Source organism: Furipterus horrens, unplaced genomic scaffold (assembly GCF_987537825.1).
Source record: "Furipterus horrens unplaced genomic scaffold, mFurHor1.1.pri manual_scaffold_11, whole genome shotgun sequence".
Lineage (NCBI taxonomy): Eukaryota > Metazoa > Chordata > Mammalia > Chiroptera > Furipteridae > Furipterus > Furipterus horrens.
In genome coordinates, this window is record NW_028327181.1 from 45745207 (window position 1) to 45770501 (window position 25295).

General features: G+C 54.3%; 3 protein-coding genes and 1 long non-coding RNA gene across 7 annotated transcripts in view; 2 read left to right on the forward strand and 2 right to left on the reverse strand.

The window, feature by feature from the left end:
- PEMT (phosphatidylethanolamine N-methyltransferase) overlaps positions 1-3131 on the forward strand; it is a 67536-nt gene extending 64405 nt beyond the window's left edge. For all 3 annotated transcript variants that reach the window (XM_090292006.1, XM_090292005.1, XM_090292004.1), the window contains exons 6-7: positions 2520-2594; positions 2865-3131. In XM_090292006.1, the coding sequence (XP_090148132.1) occupies positions 2520-2594; positions 2865-2922 (133 nt within the window). In that variant the 3' untranslated portion in view covers positions 2923-3131. The remainder of the gene's footprint in view (positions 1-2519; positions 2595-2864) is intronic.
- A 2946-nt stretch (positions 3132-6077) lies between these two features.
- LOC149997485 (uncharacterized) lies at positions 6078-8945 on the reverse strand. Its single transcript, XR_016514166.1, has 2 exons — positions 8626-8945; positions 6078-6374 (listed from the first exon to the last, which is right to left on the reverse strand). It is a non-coding gene; the product is annotated as an uncharacterized LOC149997485 (long non-coding RNA).
- RASD1 (ras related dexamethasone induced 1) lies at positions 8937-10805 on the forward strand. Of its 2 annotated transcripts, none has more exons than XM_090292041.1 (2): positions 8937-9382; positions 9601-10805. In XM_090292041.1, the coding sequence occupies exons 1-2, from the start codon at positions 9097-9099 to the stop codon at positions 10143-10145; spliced, it is 831 nt and encodes a 276-aa protein (XP_090148167.1). In that variant the 5' UTR covers positions 8937-9096; the 3' UTR covers positions 10146-10805. The 2 variants fall into 2 exon arrangements, with proteins under 2 accessions (XP_090148167.1, XP_090148168.1); XM_090292042.1 differs by having other exon boundaries at positions 9675-9817.
- Positions 10806-13364: 2559 nt separating this feature from the next.
- Positions 13365-24408, reverse strand: MED9 (mediator complex subunit 9). The gene is made up of 2 exons (XM_090292562.1): positions 24132-24408; positions 13365-13627 (listed from the first exon to the last, which is right to left on the reverse strand). The coding sequence occupies exons 1-2, from the start codon at positions 24338-24340 to the stop codon at positions 13411-13413; spliced, it is 426 nt and encodes a 141-aa protein (XP_090148688.1). The 5' UTR covers positions 24341-24408; the 3' UTR covers positions 13365-13410.
- Between the last annotated feature and the right edge of the window lie 887 nt (positions 24409-25295).

The window sequence follows — 25295 nt, forward strand, 5'->3', positions numbered from 1 at the left end:
GGTGATTGGAATCTCATACAATTTTCAGGTGCCATGAAATACTATTCTTTTGATTCTTTTTTAACCAGTAGAGACGTACACACCAGTCCTGGCCTGTGGGCCCCTGCGCTAGACCCCCAGGGCTGGGAGGCCTGAGCAGTGCTGGTCCTGCACAGGGGATGGATGCAGCAGCTTCCTGGGACCCGGAGCGGACCTCAGGGGCCCCTGGCACCATCAGGGGCCTGGTCTGCACACGTGCCCAGGTTGCAGAACTCTTCACCCCACAGAAGGAGGGAGTCTAGGTGCTCGTGGGAGCCAGTGGGCCACAGGACTCCCTGCTGTCTGTCTCAGCCAGCTATGGGCACAGACAAGTGGCCCTGGGCTCCAGCCTCACCCAGGCCAAGGAAGCCAGCAGAGGGGACGCTGTGGGCTCTGGGCTGCAGACCAAGTGCCCCTCCAGAGCTGTTCTCACTGTGGAAAGTGTTCTGCTTTTACTTAACGCAGGAAGACTACTTGCCTAGAATGTTACAGGTGTTCCCAGAGACCAGAAAGCTCATAGGACACAAAGGAATGAATCAAATTGTAGCATGTCAGGACTGAGATATTCCGCTCTGCGTCCCATCCCCACCCGAGGAGCCAAGAGTGAGGGCTTTGAGTGAGAAGCAGCTAGAGCGGGGCTTGTGGGTCTGGCTGGGACCCCACATACATACCCCAGTTCCACTTGTAGACCAGATAGCCAGTGGCCTCTCTTGCCCAGATGTGGGCAGTGGGCTCAGGGGCAGATTCTGCACCCTCAGACTTGCCTGCTGCATAGAACATCTCCCACCTGGGGCTGACAGGATGAGCCCCTCCCTCTCCTTACCAGCACACAGGCTGTTCCCTCCCACTTCTATCCTCAGTCTGCCCTTCCAAGCCCAATTTAAGGTGCCCTCTCCTCCTGGAAGCCCTCCCTGACTGTCCCTCCCCCGCCATGGGTACCTCATCCGTGCTCAGATGGGGCCCTGCAAGGACAGAACCCACACATGGGTCCCCTCTGCCCCAGCCAGTACCTGCAGGCCCCTCAGGAGGACCTTGGCACACAGCCATGTGGAGGGGCCTTGGCTCTGCGGGGGGAGGGAGCCCTCTGCCCATCCTCCATATGACAGCTCATTAGAGATAGACCCTTAGAGAGGCTTCAAGATGCTGACTCAGCAGAGCCACTTGCAGGACTTTTGCAGCCCATCTGTCTCCTAGGGCCCCCTAGGTAGGACTTCCCGGTGTCTGAGCAACCGGTGTGTGTGAGTCCTGGCAGGCCTGGGCACAGGATTCCTAGGGCGCTGGGCTAGGCTGGGGCAGGTCGTCACCCAGGCAGCCCTCCAGCCCAAGGTTCGCACTCAGTCACTAGGACCAACCCTGCCACCACCCAAGGCTCAGGGCAGGTCCGGGCTCCAGCCTGTAGGTCATCCTGGGCCTGTTTCCTAATCTGAAGTCAGATGGTCATCTCTACACAGGACTGCCAGGATGTCAGGCTTGAGGGCCTGGTAGCATCTGAAGATGGGAACGTTGACATAGATACAAAGGAAACAAGTCTAGCTGGGCTCACGTTCCGGGGTCCAGCATCGAGCCTGATGGACTGGCTGAGGTCAGCAGCAGGAACCACGCTCCTTCCTGGCCCCGGACTCCTAGTTAACATGGCTTCCCAGGTCATCAGTCTGAGGGACACTGTGGCCACAGAACCTAGCTCCTGGGATCTGCCTGCCTGAAGGGCAGGGCCTAGTCTGTGGCCCACCCACTCCCCAGGAGGCTCTGCTTGCTCTGGAAAGCAGTGGATGAAGCTCCAGGAGGGCAGCCTTCTCCGCCCCAGAGCTTCTCTGTTTGGCCTTGGCCTCAGCACGTGGCAGTGGAGCCCACAGAGCTAAGGGGCAGCATCAAGCACCCCCAGCCTTCCTGGACCTGCCAGACAGAAAGAGACGGCGTGAGGCCAGGGGTCAGGGCGGAGCGTCCTCCAGCCGCCACCCTGGGGTCAGTAGCCTGGGGCTCCAGTGAAGGAGGCTGTGCTGGGGTCCAGGCTCCCCAGCAGCCCTCCCTCTTTCCTCCCTGGCTATCTAGATGCAGCTCCCCACCCCCGAGGAGTCCCCGGGATCCGAGGTAACCATAGAAAAGATGGGGGGACAGTTCAATAGTAGACTCACCGGGCTCCTCCGCATGGCAGTCACCAGCAGTGAGAGCCTGTAATGGGGCCCATGGACACTGTGCCTTACTTTGGGAGCCCCGGTCCCTTTTCTAGAAAACAAGATATCGTTACTGTGGGCAGGGCTAGCATTTTCTGTCTCCTGGGACACCCACCTATTTAGAAAAGGACACATTTGGCCACTTGGGTGGTTCTGAGAGGCCAGTTGTCCCTTCCTTCCCCGATGCCCTCCCGCGACATCCTGAGTCCTGGCTGGGGCCACAGACGCTACAAAAGTGAGCACACTGTCCCCCGCCACCCCCGTCGGGACCCGGCATGGCAGGGGGGCCTGGGACAGGCCTGCCACTGGCTGACCATGTCCTCTCCCCAGGCACGCCAGCCCCGCCGGCCTGCTGCTGACCATGGTCGTGGCCCTCACCTACGTGGCTGCCATCCTGTATGAAGAGTGAGTAGGCACCATCGTGGGCCCGGGGCCAGGGTTGCTGTCTGATGTCACTGTGGCCAGCGAGCTGGTTCCCACGGTCAGGGCAGGCAGGGTCAGCCAGGCCACACCCAGCCACTGGCAAAGGGCAGACAGGAAGCTCAGAGTAGGCACAATGGGGGCCGAGGACCCAGACAGGTGGTCACTCCATCCATGCTCCAGGGGGGCAGGGCCTGGGGTGTTGGTATCACCTCCCCAGAGGCCAGCTAACCAGAGCCTCCCCTGCCCCTGCAGGCCCTTCACCGCTGAGATCTACCGGCAGAAAGCCTCCGAGCCCAGCAAGAGAAGCTGACCGGGCCGCGCCGAGGGTCTGCACCTCCTGGCCTGCCCACCCACACGCCCCGTGCAGGGTGGGACATGGTGCCTGCCTGGCCAGGGCTGCTCCCGTGCCTTGGAAACCGCTGCCTTGAGGGCCTTGGACATGCTACCTGTGGCCACTGAGCCCCCTGCCCTGCTGCCCCCACCACATTTTAACTCATCAATAAAGGCCCCCGACCCCAACTTCTGTCTGGGTCTCTGTCTGTCCAGGTGGGGAAGGACTCTTGCAGAGGGGCCGTTCCCCCAGGGCTCCAGGGCAGGCTGGCGGAGCCCTGCCCCTCCCGCTGAGGTGGCACCACTGTCCCTGCTTGGTGGGGAGGGGACTTCACCCTGCCCTTGGGCTTCCTGTGCCACCTGCCTCACCCCCTGACCCAGCAACCCGCTTCCGCTCCTTCCCTTCAGGGAGCCAGCCCAGCCTCAGGGCGGAGGTGTCCCTGCACTGTCCAGTAGCCTGATACCCCCATGTGCGAACAGGCTTCCAGCCCTGGGAGTTGCTGTCCAGGGAAACTGATCAGAGTAAAAAATATGTTAAAATTTCTTTTATTTTAAAATTTTATATGCGATTGTGATTATCAATAGAGAAACATCAATTTGTTGTTCCCCTTATTGATGTGTTCATTGGTTGATCCTTATATGTGCCCAGGATCAAACCTGCAACCTTGCCATGTTGGGACCATGCTCTCACCAACTGAGCTACTCAGCCAGGGCTGTGCTGAGAATTTTAAAAGTGGCATGAATGTACCCTGGGGAAGTGGGAGCCCATGGTAGCTATGGCCGTCCAGGGCCAGGCTCTTCTGAGGAGATGACATTTGAGCTGAGACCCAAATGACCAGAGAACACAAATTACAGGAAGAATTCTCTAGGTGGTGTGAGTGGCAAGTGCAAAGGCCCAACGGTGAGGATTACGTTCAGGTGCCCAATGCATCAGGCTCCCGAAGGACTGAACTAGCCAGGGGTGTCAGCCAGGAGACACCTGGCTCCTTGGGGGCCAGGCCAAGGGGCTGGGCCTGAGTTGGGCCCCTGGGGCACTAACGCATTTGCAGAGCTGGACCATGATGCTTATTTTCTCTGAACACCAGGCCACCAGGTCCAGCCTGGATCAGCTGGCCTTGGAGACAGATCAGATCACTTTTGTGGAGTGATATGAAAGTTATCAGGCAAGTCCAAATGTTCTGCCTTCCCTGCTCTGCCCCACCCCACAGCCTGACCCTCTTTGGCCTCCCAGGGAGGATGGAAATGTGCGTGCGCAGGGAAGCTGGCCTGTGGCAGGCCGGGGAAGGCGCTGTGGCTTCTCCAGACTTGCTTGTGGCTGTGCTAGAAGCGGCAGGGCCACGCACACTGGGCTGCGCCTACTCAGGCCCACCGTGCACCAGCTGTGTCATGTGAGGGCCATAGAGGCCGGCTTGCCCCCGTTTGGTAGTAGAGGGGCTCAGAGAGGCTGGGTGACTTGTCCCAGGGGACACACATGAGTGAAGGACAGCATGTGACATGGAACCCAGGTCTGTTCTGCCCTGAGCCCACCCCTCCCACTCTCTGATGGGAGATGGGTGGAAGAGGGAGAGGGGGGCTCCTGGTGTTAACAGGGCAGGCGTCCTGGATGGGACCAGAGGACAGGGCCTAGCAGTTCCCTACTCACCCCGTCTCCTCTGGCTGAACCTGGCGTCTCCAGTTACTACTAGTGTTCTCCCAGTCCCTCATGGCCCTCGTGTGACCACCGGGGCCTGCGGACAGCTGACACAGGGCCCTGTGGGCGCGGCAGCCCCGCCAAGGACACAGCCTCAGCCTCTCCCCGCATTCACACTGGGAGACTCCACCTGGGCACACTGCTGCCTGGGCCTCAGTCTCCTCATCTGTACGAGGACCGCCGTAGGCACGCCTGCTTGTGCGTATAGCAGGCGCTCAGGCAGTGCTGGCTGGGCCCCTCTGCCACCCTCGGAACTCCTCCAGCTTCCTCTGGTGTCTGGCTCAGAGCCTGAGAGGCCACAAGAGGCATCGAGTCTGGTCTTACCCAATGCTTCAATCCCTGCCTCTCTGTTTGCACACCCCTAGGGACAGGGAGCTCACGTCTCTACAACACCTCTGCACACACAGCCTTTGAGGACATGCTGGCCCCTGATGGCCTGGGCCGTCCCTTTGTCAGGGCAGGACTGAGGAGCTCCAGCTGCCCTGACCCCTGGGCCCACACTGCTGCGGGAGGGGTCTAGGGTGGGGCCAGAGCCGAGGGTGGAACGGGCTCGCTGCTACAGGAACAGAGCTCAGGGCAGAGCTTGGGGCTGGGGAGGGGGTGTGGTGTGTGAGGGGATGGCCAGACTGCTGGGTGCGGGGAGCCTGCACTAATCCAGTGCCAGTCGGAGACCCCAGCGTGGGGTGCGGGGAAGGGGAGAACCTTTATTCCAGTGAAACAGCAAACCGGGGAAACCGAAAGTGCACCCCACTGAGACAAAGGGGAGGCTGGCTTACACAGAAAACATTTCCCATTCTTGTTCCCAAAGGAGGACTCCAAATTCACAGTCTGATTGGCCCAAATTGCAGTGTTCAGATCGGTTGTCATGGAGCTGGTCTGGTCAGTAAAGACTCAGACGAGGACGCAGCCGCACACTTCGGCCAGGCAGGGGTCTCCCTCAGCTTGGGTGGCAGCGGTCCAGGGCAGGAGGGGCAGCTCAGACTGGCCTTTCCCGGAGGTGCAGCGTCCAGGACGGGCCTCTGCAAACAGTGGCTGCTGGACTCTGGTGACGCACTGGGGGCCACTTAGCAGGTATGTTTTTTTCTTTGGACCCTTTTCTCTTCTTCAGGCAGTGGCTGTGGACCAGTGATGGCAGGCAGGACCGGGGTCCTCTGCATAAGGAGCGGCTAGGAATGGGCTCCAGCTATCCGGATGCTCGCTGCAGGGCCACATGGGTACTTGCCGGAAGCTTCCACGTGCCTCGAGCCCAGGTGGGGGCCTACTTGACACATTCCTCAAACTCAGCTTTCAAGAACCTTCTAAAGCCTCTGTGCCACCAGACCAGGCTGCGACACAGTCCCTGCCCTGGGGACCAGCTGTCCACCCCAACCCACTGCCATCATTTCAAATATTTTTAAAAGTTCCCATTCCACTCTTAGCAGGAAATTTGCTACACAGCAAGTAAATAATATTTACAGGCAGGTTCAGCCTTATAAATGCTATTTGCTGCCAAACACACAGAAAACAAAGTCGTGTGTAACTGTGACACACCTGGACAACATAGAAGGAATCCTGGGGCTGGCAGGCAGGGCCAGGTGGGAGTGTTGGGAGGCTGGGAGCAGGGTCCTGCGGGTGAGGCAGGCTGATGGTTCTGTGGAGGGCAGCGGTCTCTGCCTGGCTGCCCGTAGGGCTCCCCTGCTGCAGACAGTGACACTCAGACTCAGCCAGCTTGGGCAGGGCCTGGTGCAGGCACGAAGGCCACCCTGTAAGAGAGCAAAGCACGCCTCCATGAGCAGAGAGCTGGGTGGGGGGCAGCTTCGAGGGGGTCCTTGGAGGGCAGGGTAGGTGCCTCCCAGAGTGAGCCTGGCCTCTGGCGGGTAGGGCAGGAGGAGTTCTTGCTTCTAGTTCCTTTCACTCCCTTCCTTTTGGAATCTGTTTCAATGTTTTAAAAACATGAAGATGTATTACTTTTTAAAACAAGAGCAATGCCTTTAAGAAAGAGGTACAAAGAAGCACACAGGCTAATGAGGGGCCTGGCCGTGCTTGCGAGGGGGCAGGCCTACCGGCTTCAGCGCATTCATTGGGCTTAATGAACCCAGCTGACTTGGGGGAGCCAGTCTCATGACCTGGCATCTGTGGGGCAAGGCAACATGCCTGGAAGGAAACATCCCACTGGGTCTCCCTAGGGATAGCTGGGTTCAGAGTCTTGAACCTGCCACCCTCCGGCCTCCACTCGTTGAAGTTGCCCTCCTAGGACTAGAGGCTACAGAGGCGGTGGCTGCCTGGGAGCCACCTCTACTCCGGCCCCTGGCATGGGCTGTCAGGAAGGAGCCATAGGCCACCCTGTTTCAGAACCTGGGGACCCCATGTCTTCATGGGAGGCAGAGGGAGAGCCCGGCGATGTTGGTGTGCGAGGCCAGCCTCTGCTTGCATCCTCACTGGCCCCATGCGCAGCGCGCTCGCCGCCTCAGCTCTGATGGGGAGGGTGAGGGAGGACAGCCTCTACAGGGACAAGGTGGTGGGGCAGGGGGCCGCCCAGCTGGTCTTCCAGACAACTACATACTGAGGGCAAGAATCAGGGCTGGCGGGAGCTGTCAACACTTCCAATCCAGGCAGTGCTCCCCACGCGCCATGTGCCTTTGACATGACCTCATGGGGACAGCTGGAGAGGGGCAGGGGGCTCTGAGGAGCAGCTCCTGGAAGGGGGCATAGACAGCACGGGCAGAGGACAGCAAGCGGCTAAGAGCCCTGGGGGGCCAGCCCAGCCCCTCAGCTGCGTGCTGTGGACCCTGGCAAGCCGCTTCCCGCTGCCTCAGCGTCTCCATTCGTAACACACAGGAATAGTTCTCAGCCCTCAAAAGTCACCGTGAGGAAGGACTCAGGATAGCGCCTGGCCTGGAATGAACCCTCTCCTGGCATCCCCCTGTGCAGAGTGTGAGGTTTTGCTGGAACCTTAGTCACAGAAGGGCTGGAAGATTACCTTTGAGAGCCCCGTTCGCGGCAGCTGAGGTGCCCCAGGCCCTAGACAAACAGCTGGAGAGTGTGGGCCAGCCCCCTGGGACTGCCCAGGGCACCCTGACCCATGTGGATGGGGGTGGGGTAGGGGTGGCACCAGCTACTGGCTCCCTCCCTGGATTCTTCAGAGTCAGTCACAGCCGCAGCGAAGCACAGCACAACCTCTGCTGTCGCCTGGAGGAGCCATGGCTTTTTCTCGAGCTCCAAGCTGGAGTAGCCTGGCTACATACAGCCTCTTCCAGGCTTTTCAGTAGCATCAGCCCAGCCCTGGTTACTGATCAGCCCGCTGCCCCCTCGGTCCCTGCTGCCCACCCTGCCCTGCCTGCCACCTGCCCAGTCCTGCCGCCTCACGGGTCTGTGTCGCTGCTGTTCTAATGACCATATCCTGCCTTCTAAGCTGTTTGCACTTTCTCCTCCGCAGTCACAGACCCAGAACCACTGTCTTTCAGAAGAGGAACCAGAGGCCCAGAGCACCTTCCTTGGCTCACACTGTGGCTTGGAGACCCAGCTACCCATCTACAAAATGGGAATGTTCGCCAAAGGGACTCTAAAGGCACAAAACACTGTGGAGAAGGAAGGAGAGGACGTTGGTCCAGGCCTGACGAAGAAGGGCGAGCTTCTGGTCCTTTTCGGGTTGAAGGCAGGAAGAGAATGGGGTAACCCCTAGCTAAAAGCCCCTGCCAGGCCCCGGAGCATATCTGGTGGGAAAGATGGAGAAGCGGAGGTCTGCAGCACAGCGCGGGGTGGGGGACGGCTCCTGCTGAGCGCGGCTGCCACTCTAAGGCCCACGACCCGCACCTTCCCAGACCCAGTCTCGCGGCCGGTCCCCGCGCCGGCCCTGCGCGCGGCGCCCTTTGCTGCCCTCTGGTGGCCGGAGCGCGTGGACGCGGAACAGGCGTCGGCGGGCGACAGGAGGGGGCCGGCGCTGCGGGCTGTGTCCAAGCCTGAAAGAGGTAAGGCAGCCAAGTCCCGGCACGGCGTCTAGCACCTGGTAAGTACCTGCCATTTCGCTGCTGCGATTACCGTGTCACCATTGCTATTCCCTGGGGAAACCGAGGCCCAAAGAAAGTGTGCACATGTTGTGCATGGGATGTTTGTCCGAAGTCGCAGAGGCACGGCCGGGACCGCAGCCCTGACGCCCCTGCGACCGCTGACCCGACCCGACCCGGTGGAAGAGGGCAGGGTCGGCATGTCCCGAGCCCTAGCCTGATCCTCGGCTCAGCTTTCTAACCGCCCCCTGCGGGGAGGGGCGGGAGCAGGCGTGACGCACAGAGGCGGGCAGGCGGGCGGGGCGGTCCCCTGGCTGCTTAAAAAGGCTGCCGCGGAGCGCGCAGAGCAGAGCGAGCCACTCTGTGTGAGAGTCCGAGGAGCAGTGGGAGCCGAGCCTGAACTGAACTTGCAGCCAAGCAGAGCCCCCGGGCCGCTCTACGACACTCTCAGCCCCTCGCCCGCCCGCGACCCGTCGGCCCAATGAAACTGGCCGCGATGATCAAGAAGATGTGTCCAAGCGACTCGGAGCTGAGTATACCGGCCAAGAACTGCTACCGCATGGTCATCCTCGGCTCGTCCAAGGTGGGCAAGACGGCCATCGTGTCGCGGTTCCTCACGGGCCGCTTCGAGGACGCCTACACGCCCACTATTGAAGACTTCCACCGCAAGTTCTACTCCATCCGCGGGGAGGTCTACCAGCTCGACGTCCTGGACACGTCAGGCAACCACCCGTTCCCCGCCATGCGGCGCCTCTCCATCCTCACTGGTGAGCAGGGCCCCCGGCAGGGCAGCGGTGGGGGGGGGGGGGTGGAGACCCCCGGTCCCAGGGCGTGGGCAGCCGGTCCGCCGCTGCGCGCCCCGTTTATGCATGGAAAGGTCTGAGTGCCTGGAGCGCGGCGGCCGGGAGACCCCCAAATTAAGAGCAAATTAAGTTCCCCCGTGGCAGCCTCCCTCACTCTCCCCGGTTCTGCTCTGCCCCCATAGGAGACGTTTTCATCCTGGTGTTCAGCCTTGACAACCGCGACTCCTTTGAGGAGGTGCAGAGGCTCAAGCAGCAGATCCTCGACACGAAGTCCTGCCTCAAGAACAAAACGAAGGAGACCGTGGACGTGCCCCTGGTCGTCTGCGGCAACAAGGGTGACCGGGACTTATACCGCGAGGTGGAGCAGCCCGAGATCCAGCGGCTGGTGGGCGATGACCCCCAGCGCTGCGCCTACTTCGAGATCTCGGCCAAAAAGAACAGCAGCCTGGACCAGATGTTCCGGGCGCTCTTTGCCATGGCCAGGCTGCCCCCGGAGATGAGCCCGGGCCTGCACCGCAAGGTGTCGGTGCAGCACTGCGACGCGCTGCCCAGGAAGGCGCTGCGCAGCAAGAAGCTGCTGCGAGCCGGCGGCGGCGACCCGGGGGACGCTTTCGGCATCGTGGCGCCGTTCGCGCGCAGGCCCAGCGTGCACAGCGACCTGGTGTACGTGCGCGAGAAGGCCGGCGGCTGCCAGGCCAAGGACAAGGAGCGCTGCGTCATCAGCTAGGACCCGTACCCCACCCCGCGCCAAGAACAGAACCTAAGGAGGACCTTTTTGTCGAAAAGTCCCATCTTGTGTCCAGTCCAGCTCCGGGTGCCCCGCGCCACGTGCTCGAGTGTGTAGTGGTGTCTTCCCTCCCCAGATCCGGGGCCCCACCAACTGGGGAGGTGGAAACAGCCGAGAAGGACCGGCCACCTGCTCTGGAAGGAAAGAGAACTGGGAAGTACGGGGACTCCTCCCATCTCATTGCCCGTTGGTGCCCACCACCCCACTCAGCAACTGGGGGCACCGGCCCAGGAGAGCGTGGATTTGCCTGGTTTCTCACAAAGACCCAAGAATTGGGAGGGTGTGTGAGGATGTGTATCAGCCTCTCTTAGGCGTGGAGAACCCCATGCCGCTGGAGGGTTAAGACAAATGGCATTATCTTGTCTGATTCTGGTTGCCATGACAGCTGGCAAAAGCCTTTGCCCTCCTGACAGGAAGGGGTGTGGGTCAAATCAGCCAAGCGCCTTGTTTACATGCGCGTGTGAAACTGCACAAGAGAAGCGAAACTTGCACTTTACTAGTAGTTCTGGTGTTGTCGTGAACATGAACACAATCTTACCCAGATGTTTATACTGTGTGTGAGACAGTCTTGAGTTATTACTACTGGTTTTTTAAAATATAATTTAAAATGAAAAACTGCTTTCTTTGCTTTGTCAGTGTCTGGAGGGGGAAGGGAGGGGATGGGTTTCTACTTCAGTGGAATTAGGTTCACCTCCACCAGAACTGGCAAATAACCCTGGCATTCTGAAAATAACTTCAGTTCTCCTGGGAGAAAAGGCTAAAAATAAAAGAAAGAAAGAAAGAGAAAAGACAAAAAGCTCCGATGACTGGGCTGAAGCCCTTCCATTTGGGGAATGGATCCTAAGGCGTTTGGGACAAAAATAAAGGACTCAGATTGGTTCTTAGACATGCATCTTCCAGCCACCAATCTGCTTCGTTCCCCTTGGGCCCAGCCACAGAGGGCCCCTGGGACTGTGACCCCAGTTTCGTCCTAGACTCAGTACAGACCCAGGGTGACAAAAGGCCATCAAACCTCAATCTCCCAGAGGGCATGCAGGGCCCCTGGGCTCTGATTTCACAAGGAAGGGGTCAGGCTGAGAGGCCCACCTGCTGTCTGGCTGCTGTAGACCATTCTAATCATCCAGCCTCTGGTGCCCCTCCAGCACCAGGAAGCACTATGTCCCTGGGGATGGGGGGGGGAGGGGGAGCACCCTTCTCTGAGGGTTCTCTCTTTTTCTGAGCAGTGGAGGACACCTGTTCCCAATCAGGACCAAGTTCTTTGCCACTCTTTAATTGTTCAAGCTCGGGACAAGTGATACCTGTCAAACTTCGTGTGTGTGGGGTCGCTGTGAGGGTTATTAGGTGTGGTATTTATACAGTACTTAGCACAAGTGCCTGGCACCCAGCAATGCTAATCATTGGCCTCGAGAGGGTGCTAAGCCCCTTGAGGGGCTTTCAGTATTGTCCCAGGGGAGGGATTTCAACTGTGCTCTGGGGAGGGCTGCTCCTACCAGGACTAAACCCACTTCTGGAACGCAGAGTGGCTACGAGGCCAATCACGGGCACACAGGTGTCCCACCAGGCCTGAGCCCTTGGGGACAGATGCCGGCTCCTGAAAGGGGTTACTGTTCCCACGTTAGTCACGTCACGTGAGTGCTGGGTGGGGGAGTGCGGAGTAGGGGTTGTCACAATTTGTTCTGTCTTCTCTGAGCAAAGTGAACGTACCCAGGAGACGCCTACTATGCATTTTTCAGTACAAAACCAAGATGTCCTGAGAGCAGAGAACCAGTTCATTTAATTACACTCTTGAAAAACATCGCAAGTCATAACACTGCAATTCCAGCCTTGCAGAAAGGCCCCGGTGGTCCTGTTATTTCTGTGCTTTACGTTTCATGGTATTTGGTCAGAGCCTTAAAACCGGCCCACACACTACTGTGAGATTTCAAGAAAATAACTGATTCAGTTAAGTAACGGTCCCAAGGTAGAAGTCTAATAGGCAACTACCCACTTCAATTCGGAGCCTGCTCTTCTGTCCAAAGCCACTGAAACTTGATATCGCCCTTCACACGTCCCTGAGCTCCCAATACGCCTGCCGCCTGCCAGGTGGCTGCAGGGCCACACAATTGGAACCCCTGCTAAAAACAGCTTCAACCAACCTGGCAGCAAGGCCAGTCAGCAGGCATCTGTTAAGCCCCTGAATTGGTCAGCATAGGTTATGCGCTCATTTCTAGATTTAAACAATATTTGGTTACTATCCTCATCCTTAAGAGGTAAATAGAAGATCCCATCTGTAGGCAATGAGGGGTGTTTGTAAACATTTTGTAAACCAGAACTTGGCTGCCTAACTTCCAGGTCTAGCTCGCCCCGCCCTTCAGAACTGAATCAGAAGGTCACGCCTGGTGCAGCCTGCTTCCCTGGAAGCCTGTCTGAGACCATGCAGTGCCCTCCAGCCCCGTGGGAGGTCCGAAGTGGTCTGGCCACGCTGGGGCATTAAATGGCTCCACGAGATGCCTGAAGATGACAGGGGACTAAGGAAGCAAGAGCTAAAAGTAACCAGAACACGTAGGTGGCAGAGAACCTGGACAGGGGCAATCTGGCAAGGGTCCGGCTGACACCCACAGACACGGTTACACTCACTAGCTCAAATGTAAGAGGAACAAACTGTCTCAGGAGAAAGAGCCACCCTGTAGCCTTTCAAAACAGTGCTCCCTCCCACCCTTCCTTTAGCATCTGAAACCCAGGCCACCTGAGCACAGGCCCAGCCTGTCTAGTGAATTCGGTGCAATGCCCCCCCCAGCACTGCTAACAGAACAACGGTATCTGGTACACACTGATCATGCCCAGGGGGTGGGAGGGCAGGGAAGGCAGGAAGCAAAGAGGAGACACCTCCTTTCCTACTCGGCTCTTCACATGCGCCAGTGGCACAGGGCAGAGGGCCCCCTCCCCAGAGGCAGGGGTGGTCCTCCAGCCCCTCCGAAGCCTCTAGAACATTCACACACACATACAAGGAAGCCCTCACAAAGCCAAGCTCCCAGGCTGGCTCCTCCCTCATTCAATGCCAAGCTCGGCTAAGGAAGCAGTACAACTGCCCCTGCCCCAGCGGGCCACCAAGTTCGGAGTGGGGGTCCAAAAGAACCACACTTCACCAAGACCCACACTGTGGGTGCGGGTGGGGCGAGGCCAGGCATCCCTCCATCCCTCGGGCACTCCTGGAAGCGTGCCCTGCCTACTCCTTGGGGATCTCAAACATGCAGAGACTCTTGTACTTCTGCAGGAGTTCGTTCTTGGTCCTGACTTGCTCCCGGAGGCTGTGCAGCTGCTGCTGCTGCTGCTCGGGGCTCAGGTGGGTGCCGGGCATGGTGCTGACGACCTTGCGCATCTCCTGGAACTTGGTTTTGAGGGCGTTCAGGTCCTGGTGGATGTCTGGGCTGTCCTTGTCCATGCTGCGGGGGTTAGAGAGAGGTCATTAGCATTCACAGCTCAGGTCACGACAGCCCCTGGCTTCTCTCCTCTGCACCCCATCGAACCCTTGCTTTTGCCTGTCCCCTTACTGGGCTGTACGCCCCCAGAGGACAAGGACTGGTTCCCTGTCACGCAGTCCTAAGGCCGGCTGTTGACAGCTGCTCAGTACAAGAGCCTCGGTGCCCAGCAGAGCCTGTGTAGCCCCCCGCACAGCACACCTGCAGAACGAAGGGCTCACACTGACTAGCCAAGAGGGCAGGAGCCGTCTGCTCATTCCCAGCTGTATCCCCAGTGCCTGGCCCAGTCCCTGGGCTCTTGGGCATGCCAGTAGCATTTGCTGGAAGAATACTTGGCAAGTTAGTTTATAAATGTCTGTTGAATGAATGAACAAACCATAACCAACATCAGGTGACAAACGGCACGCAAAACTTGCTGAAATGCAACATTTCTTTTCATTTGAGCCATTTCTAGGCCAACTGAGACGGAGTTAAAACAGCTCATTTTAGCTGACCTTTGATGCCTGAATCTGTTAAAATAAAGACTAATTTCCACAGAGCTATTCATCAAATTTAAATTAGTTATAAACTATTGAAACATTTTCAGCAGGTACCAGCCCTCTCCTACCAGTTCTGCAGGCTCCTTGCCTTCAGGTCAGGTTCATTTTAAAGGCAGGATCACTCGCTTCATCTCACAGCTGTGTTTAGTTGCCTGTGACCTCTGCTACCATCACAATTCAGTAGGTGGTTCTAAAAGTCATAATCCACTGAGGCCTAGGAGGGGAAAACTATCAAATGATAATTTAAAAAAAATAAATGTGCACCCCTAGTGGGAAATTTCAACCCAGATGGTGCTAATTTGTATTTATTATTCATCATTTCCCTGCTAATGCAGACAGAATATCCATCTTTCCTGGTGACCTATCAGTTACAGCTCATACCTGGCCAACAAGACGGCCAGAAGGGCCTGCTCGCCATTTATCAGTAGCTCTGACTCAGGCACACGATGTGGAGAATCAATCATTTATTTTCAGGAATGAGCGGCCAAACATTTCTTGTTGTCATTTGAGGCCCTCAATTTATATATGCCCACACTTAGTGGTGTACCTTCCCTCAGTTTCTAGGGAGTCTTCTTTTTCTAAAATTTATTTATTTACAGAGAGGGAAAGGGAGGGAGGAAGAGAGAGAAAGAGACGTCAATCAGTTGTCTCTCACACGCCCCCAACCAAGGAACTGGTGCGCAACCCAGGCCCGTGCCCTGACCAGGAATCGAACCACAACCTTTCAGTTTGCAGGACAACGCCCAATCCACTGGGCCACACCAGTCAGGGCTGTAAGGGAGAAAATAGGGAGCATGTTTTATCTTCTTTTAGGTCTCAGCTCAGATCCACAACTCTGGACAAAAATTACCTGGACTTCTGAAATCATTATATTTAGGTGGCATATGTGTTAACATAGCTATGGATTTAAGTTGCGAGGGAGTTTTTAAATTATAGTTTTAAGAAAACTGATGAACATTACATGAGTCTGAAAGGACATAGCAAAAACAAACAAAATACAGAACAATTTGGAAGTTATGATAATCCAGTTCTGGAAGCAACCGTAATCTGACCCCAAAGAATTTTTAATTCTGAAAGTAAAAAGACCACGTTTAAGATGCTCATTTCTGAAAACCCCCAACCTCAAGGGTTGCCCATGCGTTGCCTGGTAACTTCCAGTGGAGGAGACAGCTGCTAGGTAATAGAGGAGGAGCCATCTGAAAGGCCCGTCTGAAAGGGAGCTGAGCCGGAAGGGGGTCACGCCAACCACGCAAGGCCCCTCCGCAACCCTCTCTGCCTGCCCCAGTTGTGGAGAAAAATAGCACAGAACTCCTGGGATAAGAAAAACACTCTATTCAGGAAGGGGCTCAAGCTGAGTGGGAACCTGCTAGGCCAGGATGACTGTGAAACACTCAAGCCAAAAGAGAAGAGGCCTCAATACTGAGTGAATAAAAGCAGAAAGCTCCGAAGGGCCTGCCTTTGTGTCCAACATTAGTCATCATCTAACTCTGGAAAGAAAAAAGGAGACTAGGCCAGGTCAAGAGGAATGAAACTCGTACAAACAAGAGCAAGGTTAGGGCGCTTGGGTCCCACCTACTGTAGTTTCTAAAAGGTGGACAAAAATATTACTCCTATGGCTTGACTGACAGGCCACTTCCTGACAGTCTTTTGTGCGCATCCGGGTGACACTCAGCATCACTGCAGCAGCGGACATGGACAGTCTGTATTTGTGTCACCAGACGCAGGGGTAAACACCACGGCTTCATGAGTGTGGTGCAGCTTAGTTTCCAGTTAAGTGCTCTGGGCCGTGAGAGCAGACTGGCAACAGCTGAGCAAAGCGTGTCCACGGGGAGCATGGAAGTACAAGGAGCCCACCAGTCACCGAAGCCAGCCTCCTCCCAAACCTGGGTGTCACTTCTGTGACCTGTCGGTGGCATCTGACAGTTTCCCATTTGTTTCTCCTTCAGATTCCTGCCCCCGGTGTCCTAGCAGAAGCACCGAGGGCCGGTCCTTCTCCCCCGCCTCCTCCGCACGAGCTTCAGTGGCCGGCATCTTTCTAGCACAGCGCTTTTGTTGTTGTATATTTTTATTATGACAGTAACAGGTGCTTGAAGGGAAACATTAAAGTGACAGACACCAAGGCTTAGGAGAGTGCCTCTAATGCCACGTCCCCGAGAGAACCACTGTTGACGTGTGGTCTGCGTTGTTTCATGTTGCTTCAAAATATACAGCAACATACAAGTACACACATAACTTTTTTGTTTTGACCATACTATACACGTGGTTCTTGATTCTTGCCTTTTTCCCTCGGATGTCTTTTCACGTTAACGCATATACAGCTAAATTATTTGGCTACTGATAGGTATTTGGATGTTTGCAACTTATCACTTACAATCAGAGTAACAATGGACATTTTATACTAAAATCTGTGTATTTGTGCACATATTTTGTTAAGATAGGTTCCCAAAGTGGGGTTTTGGGGTCAAAGTTTATGTATACATTAAACATTTCGGCAGATTACCAAATGCCCTCCAAATGCCCCATGACCATGGACATCACACTTTGCTCCTCATATCTCGACAGCAGCCGTTACTTACCTGGTGGCCAGCCGTATGTCTGCTCCCGCCCTGTCAGTGCGTGAGGGGCTTTGGGAGAGGGTCTGAACCTCACTCTCACCCTGGCTTTTATCTATTCCTGGCTTATTTGTGAAAAACACACTCCTCTGGGAGGAATGACAAGACGTTCTGCTGTTCCAAGATGGAGAAAAACCCTGCTCTACAGAATAGCCCAGAGTGGTTCACGTGCTCCCGCAGGCTCACGTGCTGAGTGCACCGCCCAGCCCAGCCCAGCCCTCCTTCCTGAAATCCAGCTTCCTTGTTCCAACAGTTACCAAGGGTTTCCCCTCGGAGACTTGCAAAGCCAAAGTAAGCTCACCGCCTCGTCAGCACACCTCAACTGAGATGAAGGGCGCCCCACCCACCCAACTACGGCGAGCTAGGAACGCAAGCTTCTGGGGCCCCACCGTTTACCCAGCTGCCAGTCCCACCAGCCCCTCTGCCTGCACACCCCCAAGGCCCCCCGCCTCCTCCTGGTCCTGTCCCCAGTTCCTACAGACTCCGGTCTTCTCCTCCTCATCCCCTCCGCCCTACCGACCTTTACAAAATTTCAGTCGGCACTAAAAATCTGCAGATGGTTCCCCCACTTCCAGGCAACAGCTGCCGGGCAGGTTCACTGCAAGGGAGCTACCCAGGCCCGCACACACGGAGCCTCCCATCTTTCAACATCTCATTTCTCCCAAGACCCACAATCAGTGTTCCCCTGCCGGCATGACTCATGCCGCACTAAGTAACTGCGAACCCAGGCGTCTGCGTCCCTGCAGGTGCTCGGCAGGTTCTCCTGCATGAGCAAAGCGGCAGCGGCATAGGAGGGAACAGGCCTAGAAATAATTCTTCTGACCAGCCTACAAGTATTTCCTATCTGGGTGCTCATCCTTTTCACTGGGACTTGGCTGCAGGAGGAGAAAGTGAGTGGCAGAGGGGCTGCAGTAAAGTGAGTCCAGACAAGCCCCGCGGAACCAGTGGGCCATTCCGGAGACCTCGCTAATGTGCAGGCTGCTTCCTCCACGACCCAAGGAGAGGTCTCAGCTGGCATGGCAGGCCAGTCAGATTAAAACAGATACTTGTGTGGGGAGAAGGTCGATAACACCCCGTTGCCAGGATAGAAGTCTTACAGGGCTCTGAGGTCTTGCTGACCTGCCTTAACAATAGATGACTGTGTTTTAAGCAGTATGTTCCCAGCTTAAAGGTTAAAGGACAAAGTAGTATATTCATCACTTGAAATACCTCCACAGTATCAAAGATGAAGGCTCCCCTCCACCCACCCCAAAATATTAAACTAAAAAATTAAATTAAAAAATGTTTAAGTACCCATATTGACAAAATACTTTTACTAGGTGAGCCAAAACCATCAGGCAAGGCAGTAACAACTGCGAGTCAGAATTCCTAAGCTGGGACAGCTTAGTTCCAGGCTCAGATTGCATTTGGCAAGTTGAAAGGAAACAAAGACTGTGATTCTCCTGGGTCCGACAGGCCTCATTTTACTTCTTCTTTATTACACATGTACTTCTATAATGTGGCTTCTATGCATACCAGAAAAGGTCTCAGATAATCGAGACCTATAAAATTTCTTATAGGCATAAAAATGAGCTTTTTCTCTCCCCTTTCCTCATTCTTTGAAAATGACATAAATGTTTAGCTTTGACTTTTCGTTTAAACACGGAGAAGACACCAGGGAGGACGGAGCTCCTCTCCAACCCCAGGCAGGGCGTGCGTCAGCCACAGGCTCTACAGGAACCAGGGGCTCTTCAGTCACAGCAGGTGGCCTCTGAGCAAGTCCTTGAAAACGTGCCATTTTCCTGGGCAAAGAGAGGGCAGGAAGGCATGCCAGCACGGTGCTCTGGGTGTGCACAAGTCTGCATGACTCCATCCACCCAAAAGGCATGCACAGCAGAATGACTCCCTCTGGGCTTTGTTGCGTAGTTCAGGCAGAAGATTGAAGACAGTCTGCAGAGATCTCCGAACGGAGAGCTAAACGTTGGCAAAAACAATTTGGAAAGATATTTTGAGCAGAGAAAAATTAACCTGTTAACATGCACAGGATGAACTAGAGAGAGAAGAGGATAAAGACACAGAGACAAATTAAGAACTGATGATAAGATCTAAAAATGAGGTTAGAAAACCTGGACCATTAATGGTATCAACAGGCCCCTGGAAATAAAGCAGCAGATTAAAGCCTAACCATTCTGCTACTGAAAGCATCTTGTATCTCAGACGGGTGACTAGGAAATGGGAGGGAAAGGCCAAGATGCCGCAAGTAAACACCGACAAGACAGAGGACAGAAAGACGACCAGCCTTGAAAGACAGTCCCAGGTACCTGAAGCTTTGAGAATTAAAACAGTTTGGTACTGGAGAAGAAGAGAATGTCCAGAATTAGATCAGAAATGCAGGAATTCAGTGTATGATACAGCAGCACCGCAAGCACAGAAAATAATAAGCATTCGGTACCAGCAGCAGGAAGACACAGCTAACTGGGGCAAACCCTGGGCCTCTCTCTCCCTCACTCTTGCCATCAAAATAAATCCAGAAGCATCAAATAATTAAAAATGAAAAATGAGACCATGTAAGTCCTAGAAAAAAGGGATCAATATCCATTATACTATGAGAGTAGGCCTTCTAACTAGGACCAACTCAGCAGCCATAAAGGAAAACCCTAACCAATCTGCCTACATAAAATGACATGCTTCTGAACAAAAAAACCCCTCAAGTCAAAAGAACCTCAACAGCTCAGGGGAAATATTTAATCCACTTGACAAAGGCATACTTCCGTACTGTACAAAGAGCCCATACTAAGAGGAATAACCCAATAGGAAATGGGCAGTTTATAGGGAAGAAATAACAAAGACATATAAAGTTGCAGACGACAAAATGCTTTACCTCGTATCACAGAAGACACAGGCGATGCATCGTCTCTGGCCTGTCAGATTGGCCAAGACTAAAAAGTTATTGGTGATAGAAGGGGCTTGGGAAAGATACACACGCAGTTGCTGAAGCATAAGTCGGTGCCTCCTTTCTGAATTTGCTAATAGTAATCAAATCCTGCTGCTAGAAATTTACCCTTTAGAGACTCTAAAAGAGTTCATAAGATGGCATCTACAGAAGGGTTTCCTGCAGCGCTGACTGCAACAGCAAACATCCAGGAAGGAAGTATCCTTGAGTGGGGAACTGTTTAAATAAATGGCACAGTCATAAAATGGAATATTACAAGTTTGGCAGTCTGGGGACAAGGAAGGAGCTGGGAGGTGTGGAGAGGCTCATTTGCCATTTTTTATCTATGGGTGCTCTTTGACTACATTTACAACATTTAATTTTTTTAAATGCTTTCTGGGTCTCAAAATTAGGGCCATTTTAGGTTAATTGAAGCAGTCCAGTCTACAGGACTGTGTTTTGGAAAAAAGAGGTAAAAAGATGTAGCATTTTATATTTAGCAATAGCTATCAAAATTAAAATGCATGTACTGTCCTCTCCCACCACTTCTACTACTTAAGGATTTACTTCATTATAAACTTACTCAAATATGAGGATGATTACCCCAGCACTGCTATTAATAGCAAAAATTAGAAAAACATCACAAAGTCCATAAACAGAAGATACTACACAATTAATGATATAGCCACCTTACTGAGGAAGACTTTCATGTGTGAGTACAGAAAGATGTTCAAAACAGACTAATAGTGAAAAACGCACCCTGGCTGGCATGGCTCAGTGGATTGAGCACCAGCCTGAGAACCAAAGGGCCACCAGTTGGATTCCCGGTCAGGGCACATGCCTGGATTGTGGGCCAGCCCCCCCAGATGGGGACTCATGAGAGGCCCTCCCTCCCTTCCCCTCTCTCTAAAGATAAATAAATAAAATCTTTTTAAAAAAAAGGGAAAAAGGCAAAGTACACTATGATCTTAATTTGTTTAAATTTTTGAACAGACATGCATATATAATTAATTCCTGGAAGGATATTTAAAGTATTAACACAGGGAACTTAGGGGAAGAAATCTTTTTTTCATTTTACATGTATCTGAATTTGCAATTTTAACTTTTAAAAAATAAAATGTTTTAATTAACCTAATGTTGTAGTACTCAATTCTTACAAGAGATTACACTCATTGCAGCTCTTACTTCCTTACTCATTGCCGAGGCAAGGAGTAAACCAGTAAAAAGGGCCCCCAGAGAAGCTACAGAAGAGGAAGAGGCCAGGTGACTGAGCTGGCCCTGGCCTTCCTTTCCGCTCACAGGCCGGCGAGGACTGTGCCCTTCCCAGCTGGCTTCCCTGTCTGTCTGCTGAGAGGCCACAGCGCCCTTGAGCGCAAGTCTGACTAAGAATCCCTGGTCCCAAGGCTTTGCTAGCTCCCTTCAAGGACAAAGTCTCACTCCCTTAGGCGGTGCACTGTCACTAGGGTCCTGGCTCATCCCACCTCCCCAGCTCCCCCCTCCCACCTGGATTTGCGCTCCAGCCCCCTCACACAGAGCTGGCCCATGAGTCGGCGCTATTTCTTGGTGCCCCATCCTTACACATGCTCCTCCTACAGCCCCTTCCCCGCTCTTATAACGTAAGCCCCATCACCGGCATCTGGCGCCCCAGGCTTCACGAGGTCTCCTCTCCCATCACTGCCCTTACCGCAGTCCGTTTCCTTCCCTCATTAGCCTAGAAACTCAAATACATACTTAGACATATTTTAACATCGGATCCTCGCCTTTCCCATGGTGAGCAATCTCTCCTTCTCTTTGTGCGTATCGTTCCATCCAAGTGGCTGCTTCTGCTCCTCTCTCTTGTCCTGCCTTTCTTCTGAGGGGGTTTCTTCACATGCTTAGTGACCCTGGTTATCCAGTCATATGAACTAACTAGGTTCTCTTTGGGGGCCCCCCAGTGACTTTTCCTGTGGACTGGTTAGATACTCAAGAGAAGGTGCCTCTATTTTCTTTGGCTGCCAGTGGCAAAGGCAGGTGGGGGAAGGTGAGGTTGGGGTCTTAGCATTAGTCAGTCAACCTTCTCTTAAACCCTGTTTTCAGGATGGTTCCCTTCCTCAAACTCCTGGAAAGCACCCAGTGTCTGTGCAGTCCAGATACTCTCTGGCTCCTTCTTTCCTAAGAATAAATCTTGGGAAAGAGCAACCCCCTGTCTTCCAAAATGGAAGGAGGGTAGTTAACGTGTTTGCTTAGACTTGGGGGAGAGAACTATGGGGATCTCCTTCTTGAATACACTCTTTAGTAATCCTCCTGTTCCCCAGACCCCTTCCCCTCTGTTTCCAGAGGTCCCTGGCAATGCCAATTCTGAGACTTAGAGGTAGGCCGTGGTCAGAAGCAGCTGTTCTGGCTGCTTCTTGGGGCTGGTAGTGGCTTAGCCCTTGGCCATCTGCTTTGTCGCAATTATCCCCTCTCCTGGTTTTTTGGTTTTGTGTTAAAAACAAAAGAGCCCTGGCTGGGTGGCTCAGTTGGTAGGAGTGTCGTCCCATACACCAAAAGGCCGTGTTCAAGCCCTGGTCTGGGTACATGACTCCGTTGCAGGTTCAACCCCGTCAAGGTGTGTCCCGGAGGCAACCGATTGATGTCTCTCTCTCACATCGATGCCCCCTCCCCCACTGCTTCCTCTCTCTCTAAAATCAATAAACGTATCCTCAGGTGAGGATAAAAACAAAAAAACGAACAAACAGAAAACCCCAACTTTTCATTGTCCTTTTAGAGGAAACAAACACATATAACCAACCCACCATCTTCACCAGACTGCTCCTGAGTACACCTCACAACAGTTTTATGATTTAAGTATTACTAGTCCCATTTCACAAGAGAAAAAGGGGATCAGAGAAGCTAAGTTGTTTAACCAAGGTCATGTGGCCAGCACATTACAAAGTTCCGGTTTGACTCCACTGTTTAGGGTCCATCATTATTATTCACATATCAGAGACAAAAAGTTATGGCCTGGAAAGGGCATGCGTTCACCCAGAGCCCAAGGCAAGTGAGCACCCGTGTGAGATCTGAGCCCGAGACCGTGTGCTGTCAAAGCTGTGTTCATGCAGCTGGACCTGGCTGCCCACCTTAAGGACGGCCCAACCCGACTGCCCTCTTGGGCTCAAGACGTTGCTCCCAGGGGTCCAGGAACCATCTCTGGTAATGTGTACGTTTTGTGTTTTCATTTTTCCAATTTATTAAAACCAGTATATCTGTAGCCCGGCCCTGCCCTGGGATGGCAGGGTCTGCACCTGCTCTCGCTGCAGCCAGAAGCACTGCTTGAGGACCAGGGGCTAATAAGAACAGAACAGAGGCCTCCCCCTCTACACAAGGCAGTGGCACCAAGTGCAGGATAAAGTTGGGAGCAATGTGAGAGCCAAGGCTCTGCAGCTGTTTGAAAGCAGAGGCAGCCACAGGCTGCCCACATCAGGGGAATCTAGCCTGGCTACACTCGAACAGGCCGTGCCACAACAGCCATGTTTCCATGTTGTGAGCGGCAATGCCATGTCAGCCAAACACCCAGGGGACACACACGTTTCTGTGAGTGTTACTGCAATAGTAAATTTGTTTTCACTTCATTTTGGTTTTTAGTGGCGGAATAGGAGTTGTAAGCCGAGCGACTTACACCTAGTATCTGTGGTTCTACATATCAACAGTAAAAATAGCTTGGGCAAACACGAGGTTAAGGAGACTTCCGGTTGTGGTTTTTAGTCTCCTTGACTGGGTTCGTTTTAAAGCTCAGGGAACCTGCAGACCGGTCCCAGGGATGGTAGCCACCTGCTTGGACACCCTGTGGCACAGGGCACTGCAGGCATTCGCGCTGCGGCAGCTTCGTGCCTGCTTTCTCTAACGTTTCCTGAGGTCGCCCTCTGCCCCTCTGAACTATGGGTTACTCGCGATCGTGTCTCCCCCCGCCTCCCACTGATGGGCACTCCAGCGGGCGAGCAATGTGGGGGTGAAAGTGGCCCTTTTCACTGTGTGCATCCCACAGCACCTAGCGATGTGCCACACAGGGGAGGTGATCCATGATGTCTCCTGGCTCTGTTGGAAAAAGGAAGCGCGGTGAGCACCACCCTCTCTGACGGGTGAAAGAAAGCCTAGGCTCAGAAGCCATACTCGCCGCAGGCCCCAGGACGCGAGCCGAGCCGTAGGACCGCAGCGCCGGCTCCAAGTCTCAGCACTCTGGGCCGTCCGTCACGAGGTCTGCCACTTGCGGCTGAAGCACCTGCTCTACTCCTGGACCGATCAGCGGGTCCTGGGAAAGGCCGCTTCCGCCCGGGTCTCAGCTTCCCCACTTATTAATCGGGGCGTCCCCGAGCGCGCCTAGGCCTCTGCAGCTTCGAAAGGGGACGAGAAGGAGGGCTTGTCGTGGTCGGCCCTCCTGGGGCCCTTACCATTTGATGATGTTGTGAACCAAAGGTAAGAAGGAATAGCTTTCCTCCTTCACCGCCGCCGGGGACGGCGGCCTTGGCGCCGGCGAAGGCTGCTGCGGCGCGGCGACTGGCGGCGGCGGCTGAGGCTTCGTCTCGGGCAGCGGCGGCTCGGCTGGCGGCGGTAACGCATCCTCGGCTTGTCGCCCGGCGGCCAACCCGGCGGAGGCCATAATGCCCGGTCTCCGCGATTAGTCAGTCCCAGGAAGCACGACCTGAGCCGCCAGCACCCAAAGCGTCGCGGGACCTCTACGTCACTTCCGCCCGCCCGCGGGGGCGGGACCTGGAGGGAAGCTGTGAGCGTGCAGTGCGCACCAGGGCGAGGGGCGGGGCAAAGGCGCGGGGCGGCTGTTACTAGGCAACAGGAGGTCGGCGCGTGTAGAATAACCTCATTTTGGTTGTGAAGATACCTAAATTATCAATTAGTCAGAAATAGAAGCTTTATTTCAGAAAAACATCTTATTCTTATTCTTATTCACTTGACGAAAAGGGTCCAGAAGCAACTAACAGAGAAAGCCTTGAGATAAATAAGGGTCGGCATGGCCCAGCTCTCAGAGGAGTTACCGGAAGAAGCCCGTTGAATCGCGAACACCTGTTCTGTGGAGCCCTGGGCTCTACTGGCGTTGAGAACGCAAGGATGAAAGACCTACAGCTGCACCACGCAGAGTCCCGCAGGAGAAGCAGTAACCCCTTGCAGTGCGGGACCCCGTGCTAGCCCCCCAAGCACAGAGACCTCGAGATTGGTCCCTCCCAGTTCCACAAGGCTGGGTGGGGAAGAACTAATAACTCAACATTTAATATGCATCTTCTGAATACTGTGCTAAAGGGGTTTGGGGGAGGCTGTCCTAATACAAAGCAGAAGAGGATTGGTGTCAGGAATAATATCATATCTGGGAAAAAGGTCAATGTCTCCATATTCGTGGGCTAGTTTCTTAAGCTCCTAGGCCCCAATTGCCTCAACTCTAAAATCTGCTTTAATTCAGGGTCATGGCAGACTCTAAACCGCTTTCATATGATACATGGTTGACTTCTGAAGGTCTGGTTTAAGGACACCCTAGAATCCGAGGTCAAAGTGGGGGACTTCAAGGGAGTTTGTAGTCATGTTCCCCAAAACAAGTATAATTTCTG